Source organism: Somniosus microcephalus, unplaced genomic scaffold (assembly GCF_052327205.1).
Source record: "Somniosus microcephalus isolate GS21.2 unplaced genomic scaffold, FLI_Smic_1.0 unresolved_chr3, whole genome shotgun sequence".
Lineage (NCBI taxonomy): Eukaryota > Metazoa > Chordata > Chondrichthyes > Squaliformes > Somniosidae > Somniosus > Somniosus microcephalus.
The window spans coordinates 67,495,683-67,512,585 of NW_028225181.1; the positions used below are offsets into that span (position 1 = coordinate 67,495,683).

General features: G+C 50.7%; 2 protein-coding genes and 1 pseudogene across 3 annotated transcripts in view; 2 read left to right on the forward strand and 1 right to left on the reverse strand.

Annotated features, from left to right (window-relative positions):
• LOC147091843 (uncharacterized) overlaps positions 1-12,686 on the forward strand; it is a 124,541-nt gene extending 111,855 nt beyond the window's left edge. The window contains exons 7-8 of the mRNA XM_085976458.1: positions 10,180-10,526; positions 12,680-12,686. Coding sequence (XP_085832584.1) covers positions 10,180-10,526; positions 12,680-12,686 — 354 coding nt within the window. The remainder of the gene's footprint in view (positions 1-10,179; positions 10,527-12,679) is intronic.
• LOC147091836 (uncharacterized) overlaps positions 1-16,903 on the forward strand; it is a 1,030,142-nt gene that overhangs the window by 334,635 nt on the left and 678,604 nt on the right. The window lies entirely within an intron of this gene.
• The window catches only part of LOC147091845 (uncharacterized), a 53,705-nt pseudogene continuing 52,178 nt past the window's right edge, over positions 15,377-16,903 (reverse strand). Inside the window, exon 3 of the transcript XR_015075239.1 lies at positions 15,377-16,129. The product of XR_015075239.1 is annotated as an uncharacterized LOC147091845 (transcript). The remainder of the gene's footprint in view (positions 16,130-16,903) is intronic.

The window sequence follows — 16,903 nt, forward strand, 5'->3', positions numbered from 1 at the left end:
GCTGTGTTTCGATTGGCTTTGGTTTAGTTAATTTGGGGTATCCAATCCCCACTTTTATATAAGTCAGCTACTTGTTCCCACTTATCTCTGGGACATTTAGCCCGTACCAACTGATGTATATCTCTCTCGTGCATGTCATGGATCTCGTAGAGTTCCTGTAGTTTCTGCCAGAACTGGACGTTCCGGGTCCTCGCCTTCATCTCTCCTAAATCTTGATTAATCATCTGTTTCTCAGCAGGCGTGAAAGCCTTCTATGTCAAAGGGTTTTGGGCATTCTGTGTGCGTCTAAGTGGTGCCGCCTTGACGGTCTTAATGTCGTCCTCACTTTCTGAGTCCTCTATTGGTGCAGTGACTTCCGCCTTGTTGTAAGGTGGGGGCCTTTCCTCAACCCCCCTTCCTGTGGCGCATAGTCCCACATTTATTTCATTCCAAAGTTCTGACCTGTCCATCCTATATCCATCTTTCCATTGTGTTCCATTTTTCAGGAACTCCTTTTCCTGTTCCAATACTTCTATCCTTTCTCTATGCCTCATCAATCTACAGCGCAATTCGCTATTCTTTTGTATCATTGATACCAATTGATTCACCAAAATGACTCCCGCCTTTTTGCCTCTTTTTTGTTTCTGTTTATCCCACCACTCCCTCTGAGCGTCTGGCGTCTGAAACGGGTCCCAGCCGTCCTTCCGCATCTTGTCTACCATACCCTTCCGGTCATCTGCATAGAACCTCGAGAGAGACCCAGGGGGTCCCCACTCTATTTCTTTCCCCAGTGCCATAACTAGTCCAACTTCAGACTTACCTTCGGCTGAGTTCCTCTATTCGGGCTGGTCTGCGACTCCTGAAACAATTTCTGGTTAGACAATTTTGGCGTTTGTATCTCAATTCGGACCTACTCTTACCCTTTCTCCTACGTTCTCTTCCTTCTCACACAGACAGACACATATATAGTCCTCGACCTCACGATCCAAGGATACTTTTGAGTCTCTCAGCCTACTTAATCCTGGCCATCACGTGGGGACCAATTGCCCTCATAATTCTGGCTCAGGCTAGGATTGATGAGACAGGTATCCTCCTTGTCCGTGTCGATCAGTCAAGTACCATTCATTCCTTCACGACTTTTATCGCAACACAGTCTTCCCTATTTCATATAATTCACACCATACAACTGTGTACTCCTACCTCTTGCAGACTTTTACTTGATTCATGATGCTACGGCACTGTTTCTCCACCTCCCCAGATGACTCAATTTCTGGATGGTCAAAATTTGACTTCTCGTCCTGGTTCACTGGTACGGGCGGTCTTTCAGTTCCGGAGCATCCTGCTGACTACGCCAATTTGTTGGTGAAAAATAGATTCACTCGAGTCTGTCTTAAGGTAAAAGTACACAGTTTATTAACAGAACGTTCTGGGAGAAGAGCCTCAGACCCCGCGGTCTAGTGGTCACCTTCTCACCGTTATAGTGATAGCAAAACTTCTTTTATACAGGCAAAACACTACACACAAATGTGTTCACCCAATCATGTTCCCCCAGCAACAATTCTCTTGTCCTCATCCAATCACGTTCCCCCAGCAACAAGGTATTGAGACTTTATGCAAATGTGTTCATCCAATTATGTTCCCCCAGCAACAAGGTATTGAGACTTCTTTTATACATTACTAGTTGGAGTGCCCAGCAGTGCCGGTGCACAGTCTGCCCCTGTGCCTTGTTGAGAGAGAGAGAGAGACTGGGGGGAGAAGAGAGAGAGACAGAGAGACTGGGGGGAAGAGAGAGAGAGAGACTGGGGGGGAGAGAGAGAGAGAGACTGGGGGGAGGGAGAGAGAGAGAGAGAGAGAGAGCAACACCAAATATGCAAAACACTGGAAAAGCTCGAAATGGCCATAAAAGATAATCAAAACCCGCTAGACTCCATAATAACAGAAAAAGAACTAGTTGAAAAACTCAAGGACCTGCGACTAGGAAAAGCTTGTGGTGCAGACGGCATACTAAGCGAGATGATTAAACACACAGACGATAAAATGAAACTGGCTATCCTAAAACTCTTCAACTTGGTTCTGAGTGTCGGTTACTTCCCTGATATCTGGAACAAAGGACTCATAACGCCCATATACAATAGTGGGGACAAAGTCGACCCAAATAACTATCGAGGCATCTGTGTAAACAGTAACCTGGGGAAGGTATTCTGTAGTATCATAAACAAAAGACTTATAAACTTCCTTGAGGAGCACAATGTCTTGAGTAAAAGCCAAATTGGATTCCTGCCAAACTATAGAACATCAGATGATATCTTCACCCTACAGACCCTAATTGACAAACACGTTCATCAAAACAAAAGCAAAATCTACGCATGCTTTATAGATTTCCAGAAGGCTTTCGATTCCATCTGGCACGACGGTTTATTCCTGAAACTTATCGAAAGCGGGGTAGGGGGAAAAACATATGATGTAATTAAATCAATGTATACAAACAACAAATGTGCAGTTAAAATTGGAGACAAACAAACAAAATACTTCCCACAGGGGCGGGGGGTGATGCAGGGCTCGCCCATCTCACCGACACTCTTTAATATTTACATAAATGAATTGGCAAAGCTACTTGAACAATCTACAGCACCCGGCCTCACCCTATATGAATCCAAGGTTAAATTCCTCCTCTATGCAGATGACCTGGTTCTGCTGTCACCAACTAAGGAGGGTCTACAGCAGAACCTGGATCTGCTGGAGTCGTTCTGCCAGACCTGGGCCCTGACAATAAATCCCCAAAAAACCAAAGTCCTTGTGTTCCAGCAAAGATCCAGACATCAGGGACCCAAAATAAATTTCACACTAGGAACAACCAAAATTGAACAAACCACTAACTACACATACTTGGGCTTAAAAATCAGTTCTACGGGAAATTTTCCTCTGGCTGTGAATGAACTGAAAGAGAAAGCAAGAAGGGCTTTCTATGCCATTAAAAAATCAATCCAAATAGAAATCCCAATTAGCATTTGGCTCAAAATTTTCAAATCAGTAATTGAACCAATTGCACTCTATGGCAGTTAGGTGTGGAGACCGCTAACACAACAAGAATTTGCAAAATGGGACAAACATCCAATTGAGATCCTACATGCAGAATTCTGTAAAAGTATCCTCTGGACTCAAAGGAAAACCGTAAACAATGCATGCAGGGCAGAACTAGGCCAATATCCATTAATAATCACTATCCAAAAAAGAGCCACCAAATTTTGGAAACACCTAGAAATGAGCAACCCCCAATGCTATCATTACGAAGCCCTGAAATGCCAAGAGAGGACCATAAAGAAGAATACCCTCAGTCAACTAGTCCTGGGATTAAGTGAAGTAACTACTAACACTACTAACAATAACCAGCCCCAGGACAGTGACAGCGTAACACAAAGAATTCGACCCAACACAATCGTCGTTCAGCAAAAGGAAAAATATCTGTCATATTGGGCAGAAACAACAAAAACCCAAAGCAAACTCAATTGCTACTTGGCCCTAAACAGACAATACAACATGGCTGATTACCTGACCAGGGTAAAGTATAGCAAAATGAGAAAAACTTTGACAATGTACAGACTTAGTGAACATAGCCTGGCGATCGAAAAAGGTAGACACAGGCAAACCCGGCTAAAAAGAGAGGACAGGATATGCTCTCACTGCAGTCAGGGAGTGGTGGAGACAGAGATGCACTTCCTCACAGCGTGTAGAAAATATCAGGGCATAAGGGAGAATTTCTACCCAAAATTCACAAAAATATGCCTGGAATTCAGAAATTTGAATGACAACCAAAAACTCCCATACCTACTAGGGGAAAAGAGAAATTGTGTAACCTTAGCGGCACACTATGTTACAGCTTGCCATAAACAGAGGGACAACCACTAAATATAAGAAGAGTATATACAAATTAGATGAATGTATATTGATACACTCAGGGATATATCTGTTTGTACACTGTATGGATAGATCTGTATTTTTGTGTACAACCATGAATGTTTTTCGATGCTTTGGCAACATAAGATGTACCTTGTCATGCCAATAAAGCGATTTGAATTGAATTGAATTGAATTGACTGGGCGGAGAAGAGAGAGACAGGGGGGAAGAGAGAGAGAGAGACTGGGGGGAGAGAGAGACTGGGTGGAACAGAGAGAGAGAGACTGGGGGGAGAGAGAGAGTGAGACTGGGGGGAGAAGAGAGAGATGGGGGGAGAGAGAGAGAGACTGGGGGGGAGAGAGGGAGCGAGAGGCTGGGGGGAGAGAGAGAGAGAGAGAGAGACTGGGGGGAAGAGAGAGAGAGACAGGGGAGAGAGAGGCAGGGGAGCGAGAGAGAGCGATACGGGGGAAGAGAGAGAGAGACTGGGGGAGAAGAGAGAGACGGGGGAAGAGAGAGAGAGAGACTGGGGGAGAGAGACAGAGAGACTGGGGGGAAGAGAGAGAGAGAGACTGGGGGGGAGAGAGAGAGAGATGGGGGGAGAGAGAGAGAGACTGGGGGGAGAAGAGACAGACGGGGGGAAGAGAGCGAGAGACTGGGGGGAGAAAGAGAGACTGGGGGGAGAGAGAGAGAGACTGGGTGGAAGAGGGAGAGAGAGACTGGGGGGAGAGAGAGAGAGACTGGGGGGAGAAGAGAGAGACTGGGGGGGAGAGAGAGAGACTGGGGGGGAGAGAGAGAGACTGGGGGGAAGAGAGAGAGAGAGACGGGGGAGAGAGAGAGAGAGAGACGCTGGGGGAAGAGAGAGAGAGAGACGGGGGAGAGAGAGAGAGAGAGACGCTGGGGGAAGAGAGAGAGAGAGAGACTGGGGAGAGAGAGAGACTGGGGGAGAGAGAGAGAGACTGGGGGGAGAAGAGAGACTGGGGGGAGAGAGAGACGGGGGGAGAGAGAGACTGGGGAGAGAGAGAGAGACTGGGGGGAAGAGAGAGAGAGAGAGATGGGGAGGGAGAGAGAGAGACTGGGGGAAGAGAGAGAGAGATGGGGGAGCGAGGGAGGGAGAGACGGGTGGAAGAGAGAGAGAGACTGGGGGGGAGAGAAAGAGAGAGACTGGGGGAGAAGAGAGAGACGTGGAAGAGAGAGAGAGAGAGACTGGGGGGAGAAGAGAGAGATGGGGGAAAGAGAGAGAGAGAGAGAGGCCCGGAGTCCCCGTGCACGGGGTAGCGCCTGAGGCCTGGCCCGAGTCACCCCAGCTGAGCTCGCGCTGCGGCACGCCGACCGAGTCACCTGACAACAAACACCGTCCTCACCTGTCACGATTAGCCGCAGCATGCTTTTCGCCGGGCGGGGAGGAAGGAGGGAATGGCGCCTGATGGCCACGAGGGTGTTCTCCCGCTTTGGGAGAGAGAGAGAGAGAGAGAGAGGGGGGAAGGAGAGAGCGAGCGAGAGAGAGAGAGGGGGGAAGGAGAGAGAGAGAGACATTTTTAAAGCTTCAGGCCCAGCCGGTCTGTAATGGCCGCCACTCACCTCAATAACGGCAGCTTGAAGGATTAGGCCCCGCCCAGAAATGCCATGAAATGCCCCCTGTGATTGGTCAACCATCACGTCACTCAACGCTAATGAGTGGTAGGATTGGTCAACTGCTAATGAGCGGATTTTTTTCCGTTTCTTGAACGTTTTTTGTCTACTGTCCGAAGAAGTTTTGTCTGACCAAAAAGTAAATACACCTAGGACAGCCTCCTAATCATAACCTTTCTTTTGATATAACATATGTGTAGGTACGCTCTATAACTTTTGAGTGATGCCCGGACAGACAGACAGACAGACACCACTATCCTATTATATAGATATATACTTGCTGAAGTGCCCGGCGGTGCCGAGGGTTTTTTGAGGGTATGTTGTTGTTGGAAGAGAGAGAGAGCGACTGGGGGGAAGAGAGAGAGCGACTGGGGGGAGAAGATAGAGATGGGGGAGTAGAGAGAGAGCGACGGGGGGAAGAGAGAGAGTGACTGGGGGGAAGAGAGAGAGTGACTGGGGGGGAAGAGATAGTGTTGAGAGTTGCGCTGCCGGTGGTTGGAAAAAGCTAGGCCCCGGGGCCTAGGGCACCCGCACTGACATGGCCCAGCCGAGCCCAGCGCCCTGTGCAGCCCGAGCTCTGCAGCCGCCCGAGCCCAGCACCGGCGATGGCTCCGTGGAGCTCCGTACTGCCCCGCCTCGCCAGCCATTACAAAGATGGCGGTGGTGGCTACGCTCGGCTCATTACCGCCCCACCAGCCTTTACAAAGATGGTGGCGATCGCGGGCCGCTTGTTGACAGGGACGGGAGGTGCCTAGCTCGGGCGTGGCTGGACAGGAGACGCCGAGGCTTCGAGGCCTGCAGTCGGGGTAACCTTGGAAGGTTGCGGTGCCCGGCGGAGCTAGTGAGTCAACAGGAAAAAAAGAGGGTGAAAGGTAGGAAAATTAATCAGCTTAGAAAAAATATTTACAAATTAATTTACTTTTTTTTAAAACAATTTGAAAATAAACAGGCAGAAAGTGGGAAAAAGAAATGAAGAGTTAGCAATCAAGATGGCGGCCACTCACCTCAGCTCAGAAGGATTAGGCCCGCCTACACACGCACCGATTGGTCAACCGTCAAGTCACTGAACTGTAGGATTGGTCAATCGTCACGTCACTCAACTCTAGGTTGGCCCGCCCGCACACGCAATGAACCCGCCCCCATGACACAGTGATTGGTCAACCGTCAGGTCGCTTGACTGTACGATTGGTCAACCTTCATTTCACTCAATGCTAATGAGCAGATAATGAGTGGAATTTTGAACGTTTTTTGGATACCGTCTGAACAATTTTTGTCTGACCAAAAAGTAAATATGCTTATGACCATTCCGGAATCATAAGCTTTCTTTTGATATAACACACGTGTAGGTACACTCTATAACCTTTGAGTGTATAGAGGACACACAGACAGACAGATGGAAGGACAGACAGAAGAGCTCTTTTATATTTATATACTAGCTGGAGTGCCCGGCGGTGGCGAGGGTTTTTTGAGGGCATGTTGTTGTTGGAAGAGAGAGAGAGCGACTGGGGGGAAGAGAGAGAGCGATGGGGGGGAAGAGAGAGAGCGACTGGGGGGAAGAGAGAGTGTGACTGGGGGGAAGAGAGAGAGCGACTGAGGGAAGAGAGAGAGTGACTGGGGGGAAGAGAGAGAGCGACTGGGGGGAGAGAGAGCGCAACTGGGGGGAAGAGAGAGAGCGATTGGGGGGAAGAGAGAGTGCAACTGGGGGGAAGAGAGAGAGCAACTGGGGGGAAGAGAGAGAGCGACGGGGGAAGAGAGAGAGCGACTGGGGGGAAGAGAGAGAGCGGCTGGGGGGAAGAGAGAGAGCGACTGGGGGGAAGAGCGAGAGAGAGAGACTGGGGGGGAGAGAGTGAGAGACTGGGAGACTGGGGGGAGAGAGAGAGAAAGACTGGGGGGGAGAGAGAGAGAGAGACTGGGGGGAGATAGAGAGAGAGAGACGGGAGTGAGGGAGAGAGAGACTGGGGAGTGAGAGAGAGAGAGAATGGGGGGGAGAATAGAGAGACTGGGGGGGGAGAAGAGAGAGACTGGGGAGAAGAGAGAGACCGGGGGAGAAGAGAGAGACTGGGGAGAAAGAGACTGGGGGGAGAAGAGAGAGACTTGGGGGGGAGAAGAGAGAGACTGGGGGGGGAGAAGTGAAAGACTGGCCGGTAGAAGAGAGAGACAGGGGGGAGAAGAGAGAGATGGGGGAGAAGAGAGAGATGGGGGGAGAAGAGAGAGATGGGGGGAAGAGAGAGAGTGAGAGAGAGAGAGACGTGGGGGAAGAGAGAGACGGGGGGAAGAGAGAGAGAGAGACTGCTGGATTTAGTTCGGGATTAGCCTGGAGAGAAAGGGGGGGAAGGAGCGCCTGAGGGCTGGCCCGATGGACTCCTGCGAAGGAAGGAAGGAAGAAGGTAAGCTCTCCCTCCCTGTCCCACCCCCTCACTCTTTCCCTCCCTCACCCTCTCTCTCTCCCTCCCCCGTCTCTCCCTGCTTTACTCTCTCTCCCTCCCTCCCCTGTCCCTCTCTCTCCCTCCCTCTCCTCTCCCTCTCCTCTCCCTCCCCCTCTCCTCACCCTCCCCCTCCCTCCCCCTCTCCTTTCCCTCCCTCCCCCTCTCCACTCCCTCCCTGCCTCCCCCTCTCCCCCCTGTCTTCTCTCTCCCCTGCCCCCTGTCCTCTCCCCACCCTCCCTCTCCCTCTCCTCACCCTCCCTTCCCCTCCTCCTTCCCTCCCCCCTCTCCTCTCCCTCCCCATCTCCTCTCCCTTCCCCTCCTCCCTCCCTCCCCCCCTCCTCTCCCTCCCCGTCTCCTCTCCCTCCCCGTCTCCTCTCCCTCCCCCTCTCCCTCCCTCCCTCCCTCCCCCTCTCCCTCCCTCCCTCTCCCTCCCTCCCCCTCTACCTCCCCCTCTCCTCTCCCTCCCCCCCCCGCGGATCAGCACCTCAGGGCCGGCCGGCCGGTGCGCGGCTTAGTGCATGAGGCCCAGCTGGACTCACCTTAGCTCTCTCCCTCCCTCCCCCTCTCCTTTCCCTCCCTCCCCTCTCCCTCCCTCCCCCTCCGCGAATCAGCACCTCAGGGCCGGCCGGTGCGCGGCCTAGCGCATGAGGCCCAGCCGGACTCACCTTTGCTGCGGTCCGGGCCGACATTGACGCGCACGCTGACTCCCGCCCCGCCAGCCTTTACTAAGATGGCGGCGGTGGCTACGCTCGGCTCAGGCCCGCCCCTCCAACCTTTACAAAGATGGCGGCGATCGCGGGATGCTTGCTGAGCGGGACGGGAGGTGCCTAGCTCGGGCGTGGCTGGGCAGGAGAGGCCCAGGCTTCGAGGCCTGCAAAAACTGTGAAAGGTAGGAAAATGAATGAAGTTAGAGAAAATATTTACAAATTAATTAACTTTTTTTTAAAGCAATTTAATTGTGTTTTAAAAGCAACTTTTTTTTTGCTGGAAATCTAGATTTGAAAATAAACACGCAGAAAGGGAAAAAGAAATGAACAGTTAGGAATCAAGATGACGGCCACTCACCTCAGCTCAGAAGGATTAGGCCCGCCCACACATTGGTCAACCATCAGGTCGCTGAACTGTAGGATTGGTCAATCATCACGTCACTCGACTCTAGGATGGCCCGCCTGCACACGCAATGAACCCGCCCCCGTGACGCAGCGATTGGTCAACTGTCGCGTCGCTCGACTGTACGATTGGTCAACCTTCACGTCACTCAATGCTAATGAGCGGATAATGAGCAGAATTTTGAACGTTTTTTGTATACCGTCGGCACAATTTTTGTCTGACCAAAAAGTAAATATGCTTATGACCATTCCGGAATCGTAAGCTTTCTTTTGATGTAACACATGTGTAGGTACGCTCTATAAATTTTGAGTGTATAGCGGACAGACAGACAGACAGACGGAAGGACAGACAGAAGAGCTCTTTTATATATATAGACTAGCTGAAGTGCCCGGCGGTGCCGAGGGTTTTTTGAGGGCATATTTTTGTTGGAAGAGAGAGAGAGAGCGACTGGGGGGAAGAGAGAGAGCGACTGGGGGGAAGAGAGAGCAACTGGGGGGAAGAGAGAGAGCGACTGGGGGGAAGAGAGAGACTGGGGGAGCGAGAGAGAGAGAGACTGGGGGGAGAGAGAGACGGGGAAGAGAGAGAGACAGAGAGAGGGAGAGAGAGAGACAGAGAGGGAGAGGGAGGGATAGACAGGGAGAGGGAGAGAGCGACTGGGGGGAAGAGAGAGAGCGACTGGGGGAAGAGAGAGCGACTGGGGGAAGAAAGACAGCAACTGGGGGGAAGAGAGAGCGACGGGGGAAGAGAGAGAGTGACTGGGGGGAAGAGGGAGAGCGACTGGGGGGAAGAGAGAGCGACGGGGGAGAAGAGACAGAGAGAGACTGGGGAGAGAGAGAGAGACTGGGGAGAGAGAGAGAGACGGGGGAGAGAGAGAGACTAGGGGAGAGAGAGAGACAGGGGCGAGAGAGAGAGACTGGGGGGAGAAGAGAGAGAGAGACGAGGAGAGGGAGAGAGACTAGGGGAGAAGAGAGAGAGAGAGAGAGACTGGGGGGAGAGAGAGACTGGGGGGAGAGAGAGAGGTGGCCTTCCTGTTTTTGCCACCAAAGTGGATAACCTCGCATTTATCCACATTATACTGCATCTGCCATGCTTCTGCCCAATCACCCAACCTGTCCAAATCATACTGGAGTTTCTGTGTGGACGAGGCTTCAACCGATCGTCCAACCTGGAGAGACACAAGGACACCTGCACCATGGAGAAACCGTGGAAATGTGGGGACTGTGGGAAGGGATTTAATTACCCTTCTGAGCTGGAAACTCATCGACACAGTCACACTGGGGAGAGACCGTTCACCTGCTCCCTGTGTGGGAAGGGATTCACTAATTCAGCCCACCTTCTGAGACACCAGCGAGTTCACACTGACGAGAGACCTTTTAGATGCTCCGACTTTGCGAACTGCTTTAAAAGCTCTGAGGAACTGATTCACCGCCAGCAAGTTCACACTGACGAGAGACCATTCAGTTGCTCTCATTGTGGGAAGAAGTTCAGGTGTTCATCCAATCTCATTGAACACCAGCGAGTTCACACTGGGGAGAGGCCATTCACCTGCTCCGTGTGGGAAGGGATTCACTAATTCAGCCCACCTTCTGAGACACCAGCGAGTTCACACTGACAAGAGACCTTTTAAATGCTCCAACTGTGCGAACTGCTTTAAAAGCTCTGAGGAACTGATACAACACCAGCGAGTTCACACTGATGATAAACCATTCAGTTGCTCTCACTGTGGGAAAAGGTTCAGGCAGTCATCCCATCTCATTGTACACCAGCGCACTCACACTAGGGAGAGACCATTCACGTGCTCTGTGTGTGGGAAGGGATTCATTGATTCATCCACTCTGCTGAGACACCAGCGAGTTCACACTGGGGAGAGGCCGTTCACCTGCTCCGTGTGTGGGAAGGGATTTGCTCAGTCATCCACGCTGCTGAGACACCAGCGAGTTCACACTGGGGAGAGGACATTCACCTGCTCCGTGTGTGGGACGGGATTCACTCAGTCATCCAACCTGCTGACACACCAGCGAGTTCACAAGTGACTGCAGGTGTTGGATTCTGCTGTTATTGCTGCTGTTAATCACATCCAGGACTGAACCATGTTCATTCTGACAGTTGAGGTTTATTTCTGCTGATGTTAATATCCACTATTACTAGGCTGAAGGTTAATATTCGATATATAGCTGATTGACATGTTGGGGCTGCAGTGTCCCTTTAAGAACCGTTGTCTGTGATCGTTCCCCTTAATTCAGGATTTTCATAAGAAATTATTTGACAATAAAATTATGAATTTTACTTTAACCCTAAATTGACCTTTGGTACAAAATCTACAATTCAGTATTTGAAAAGTTCCACTGATTAACATCTCCAATTAGAAAGTGCTGATTAATCCTCACTGACAATTCTTACTGACTTGCACATTACACACAGTGGCACCTCCATTATCCACCAGAAAGAAGGGGAATGGGAATTGGCGGAGAATTGAGAGTCCCCAAGTGTTGCCTCCACTGTCTGGTACAGCAATCCCCTCGGCACGGGAATGGAGACAAGTGCAATCCAAGTAACAGGCTGAGTTTAATCTTTCTGGGCCTGTGGGGTTGGTTTATATCAGACAGGAGGAGATTGGTGTCAGTGACTGTGGGGTTGGTTTACATCAGACAAGAAGAGATTGGTGTCAGTGACTGTGGGGTTGGTTTATATCAGACAGGCGGAGATTGGTGTCAGTGACTGGGGTTGGTTTATATCAGACAGGAGGGGATTGGTATCAGTGACTGTGGGGTTGGTTTATATCAGACAGGAGGAGATTGGTGTCAGTGACTGGGGTTGGTTTATATCAGACAGGAGGAGGTTGGTGTCAGTGACTGGGGTTGGTTTATATCAGATAGGAGGAGATTGGTATCAGTGACTGGGGTTGGTTTATATCAGACAGGAGGAGATTGGTGTCAGTGACTGTGGGATTGGTTTATATCAGACAGGAGGAGATTAGTGTCAGTGACTATCTAACCCATACTGTACCTGCCCTGGGAGTGTTTGATGGGACAGTGTAGAGGGAGCTTTACTCTGTATCTAACCTATGCTGTATCTGCCCTGGGATTGTTTGAAGGGACAGTGTAGAGGGTGCTTTACCCTGTATCTAACCCGTGCAGTACTTGCCCCTGAGAGTGTTTGATGGGACAGTGTAGAGGGTGCTTTACTCTGTATCTAACCCGTGCTGTACCTGCTCTGGGAGTGTTTGATGGGACAGTGTAGAGGGAGCTTTACTCTGTATCTAACCCATGCTGTACCTGCCCTGTGAGTGTTTGATGGGACAGTGTAGAGGGAGCTTTACTCTGTATCTAACCCGTGCTGCACCTGCCCTGGGAGTGTTCAATGGAACAGTGTAGAGGGAGCTTTACTCTGTATCTAACCCGTGCTGTACCTGACTGGAGATAGTTTGATGGGATACGTGGTGTTTGCCTCGATGACCATAATATTTAACACAAAGCCGATGTGATATAAAAGCATCAGCTTCTTAATAGAGAATTAAATTTGGTGACACTGGACACCCGAACCTGCTAATTAATAGGACAAGGGGTTCACTAGAATCTTACACCCCAAGACTCTCTTCTCTACTCCTTTCTAAGTTTTACCATTTGATGCATATTTTTTAGATTTTAGGAGGAAGAAAAATGTATCAGCTCCCATTTCTCTGCGTTAAACTGCATCTGCCATCTCCCTGCCCCATTTCTAACCTGTGTATGCACTGAAGTCACTGACAGGCCTTTCACAGTTGGCCAAGGTCCCTTTCTTGGCATCATCTAGAGATTTTGATCTTGCCCAATAAACTCAAGCCCAGAACATTTCTTTATATTGAGAAGAGCCATGGTGCCAACACTGATCCTGGGGGACATCACTGTTTACATCCCTCCAGTCTGAAGAACATCCATTAACCACTGCTCTCTGTTTTCTGCCCTTTACCCAACTTCCTATCCACGCTGCCCCACTCCCTTTAATACCGTGAGCCTTAATTTGATCAACAAGCCTCCGGCCCTCACCCGTGTTGTTGATGAGGAGTAGCCGCTCCGGAGGTCCGTCCTGGTCCTGGTCCTGGCCACCTGATCGAGCTCTGTACCCGCTGCACAGGCTCTGCCTCGCTGAGCTTGGCTTCCACACGACTCACCCTCAACCCGCTGCCCAGCAGAGCCACTGCTTCCAGCACCTGGTGCTCCACCTCCTGCAGGTTGATCCCGGACCTGGCCATCAGCACCAGGTGGGAGCCAGCCCGCAGCCTGGGAGCCAGCACCAGGGACAGCCTCTTCCCCAGACCCCCGGAGGCGCCCATGATGATGCACAGGCTCTTGCCGAGGTCCCTCAGTCCTCCATCCATCCTCGCCACTTCCTCTTGCATCAGATCCGACTCCTGCTGATCTGTATCTTGTCATCACCAGCCATCTGCACTTTGATCAGATTGGGCAACTGGTCTGTATTGTTGCGGTCTAGAACTTTTTTTCATTCATTCTCAGGAGTGGGCGTCACTGGAAAGGCCAGTATTTATTGCCCATCCCTGGAGGTTGAAGGCTCTGTAACCCTGTCAGGAGCGCTCCTGCCACAGGACTCAATATCCACCCCCTCCACCACTGGTGCACTGTGTCTGCAGTATGTACGGTCTACAAGATGACCACGGTCAGGCCGTGTGGAGTCAAGGGCCAGGTAACAGAATGGATGGAAAGATCGCAACAAACTTCCCTTAACTCCAATCCTCTGATTTCTGTTTTGTAGCCATCTTTCCATCCATTCCGCTGCCGGGCCCTTCACTCCACATGGCCTGACCTGGGTCATCTTGTCGATCTTACAGACTGTTTATGGATCACAAGCTGGTTACAAAACAGAAAACAGAGAGTAGGGGTTGGGAGTAGCTACTCAGATTGGCAAAAGGTGGGAAGTGGTGTTCCACAGGGATCGGTGCTGGGATCACTGTTGTTCATAAACGATTTGGACTCGGGAATCAGAAGAGCAATTTCAAAATTTGTTGAGGACACCAAATTGGGAGGTAGAGTTAATACTGAGGAAGACAAAATGCAAGAAGATATTAATAAATTTCAGAATGGGCGTGTAATTGGCAAATGAATTTCACTATAAATCAGTGTGAGGTGGTGTGTTAATGAATTTCACTGTAGATCAGTGTGAGGTGGTGTGTTAATGAATTTCACTATAGATCGGTGTGAGGTGGTGTGTTAATGAATTTCACTATAGATCAGTGTGAGGTGGTGTGTTTTGGTGGGAAGAATAAGGAGGCCACACACTACTTGGACATGGGGGTGAAATTGGGTTGCTTTTTGCCTCCCGCGATAGTCAGCGGGAGGTTGGTGGCGGCGGTAGCCGGTAGAGCCCCGTGGCACTGCACCGCCGGCAATGATGTCATCGCTGTGCGCAGCACCCCAGCTGCAACCTTGGGTTGTGACACCTGACCTATCGCCGGCCGATATGTCCGACAGGGTCAGGGGTCGTTCCTGCAGCCGTGGCAGCGCCACTTAAAGGGCAGGTGTCGGGCGCAACTTTTTATTTTAGCTGACTGCCAGCACCTGCCCCCTTCCCCTTTCTTCTTCGGGGTGTCGGCCACAATCGCTCAGCCCGGCGTTCCTCTTGATCCGACACCCTGCTCCCCGGTGGTCCAGCAGGACCCCGGTGTGCGCAGTACTAGGCCCCTCCCCTTTAATCAGGGAGGGAGGTCTGCTATGACGCGGTGCTATGTGTCAACGGGCGTGGCGCTGTTACACGAAGCATCGTGAAATTCACTGGTAGCGCCCCAAGAGTGAGGGGAGCGCTTCCAGTAGCACCCCGCCTCCTGCCTGGGGCGCTACCACTGAATTTAATGCGCAGGGGCGCTAACTTTTTCAGGGGGCTAAAAGTAGCGCCGGCGATGTTAGCGACCAATAGGGGGCACCACTGAATTTCCCCCTAAGAGTCTAAATGGGCTGCAGGAGCAGAGGGATCCAGGGATACAGATACACAAATCACTAAATGTAGCGACACAGGTTAATAAGGCCATTAAAAGAAAAGCACTGAGTACATTTCTAAAGGACCCTCCTGTTCCGTACCTAGGAGCTCTGAACCATGGCAGAGAGCGGCTGGGACACGTTTCTCACACTTCGAGACTAAACCGCACGGCGACTTTGCTGTCAGTGAAGAGAGACGAGAAAGACCAAAGTGCCGTTTGCCCCTCTCAGTGTGGCCCTGAAGGACTGTGTCCAGGCTGGAGTTCTGTTCCCGCCGTACGATCCTCCCCCAGATTGTCCTTTCTGAGCTCCAGCCAGGTGATGCTAAACACTCAGGTGGGAAAGACAAAAACCCACAACAATGTGTTTAAAACAAAGCTGATTTATTTGACATCTATCCAGAATATTAAACTCCAGCCCAGTTGCCGGAGTTATTAACATCAACAGAAACAATCCCCAACTGTCAGAATGAACATGGTTCAGTCCTGGATGTGATTAACAGCAGCAACGACAACAGAATCCAACCCCTGCAGTCACTTGTGAACTCGCTGGTGTGTCAGGGGGTGGGATGACTGAGTGAATCCCTTCCCACACTCAGAGCAGGTGAACGCCCTCTCCCCAGTGTGAACTCGTTGGTGATTCAGCAGGTTGGATGACTGAGTGAATCCCTTCCAACACACAGAGCAGGTGAACGGCCTATCCCCAGTGTGAGTGCGCTGGTGGACAGTGAGTTCGAATGATCGCCTGAACCCAGTCGCGCAGTGAGAGCATCTGAACGGTCTCTCGTCAGTGTGAACACGTTGATGGCGTATCAGTTCCCCGGAACCTTTATAGCACTTCCCACAGTCCAGGCATTTAAAAGGTCTCTCATCAGTGTGAACTCACTGGTGTGCCAGCAGGTTGAATGACTGAGTGAATCCCTTCCCACACTCAGAGCAGGTGAACGGCCTCTCCCCAGTGTGAACTCGCTGGTGTCTCAGTAGGTAGTATGAATTAGTGAATCCCTTCCCACACTCAGAGCAGGTGAACGGCCTCTCCCTGGTGTGAATGCGCTTGTGTCTCGATAGGCCAGGTGATTGGCTGAAGCCTCGTCCACACACAGAACATGTGAACGGTTTCTCCCTGCTGTGAACGGTGCTTTTTGCTTCCATGTTCAAAGGCCGATGATATTCAGATCCGATGAGTCGAGTGACTCTGTCAGATCTTGAAGTGATGTTTGGTTTGAGCTTCCTGTCTGTAAATCCTCCCCTTCCAGTGCCCTGTAAAATTAATTTAAACAGGGAGCGTGAGAGACAACCCACAAGAAAACAAAGGCAGGTTGTGAAATTGAGCTCAATGAATCTGGTCATTTGTGGGGCCGGCACGAGAAAAAAGTGACCATGAAAGCTGCCGGATTGCCATAAATACCCAACTGGTTCACTAATGTCCTTCAGGGAAGGGAATCCACCACCTGGTCTGGGCCTACACAAGACTCTGGCCTCTATGGGAGGAGAGAGAGAGAGAGAGAGAGAGAGGGGGGAGGGGCGAAGGAAAGGAACTTTATACATCTGCAACTCGACCAGAATTTTGATAGAACCTCCAAAACCCGATTCAATCACAGCTTTCAAAAGGGAATTACATAGAAACATAGAAGATAGGAGCAGGAGTAGGCTATTTGGCTCCTCAAGCCTGCTCCGCCATTCAATGCGATCATGGCTGATCATCCAAGTTCAGTACCCGGTCCCTGCTTTCTCCCCATACCCCTTGATCCCTTTAGCTTTAAGAAATATATCCAACTCCTTCTTGAATATATTTAATGTATTGGCCTCTACTGTCTTCTGTGGTAGAGAATTCCACAGGTTCACCACTCTCTGGTGAAGAAATTCCTCCTCATTTCTGTCCTAAATGGCTTACCCCATA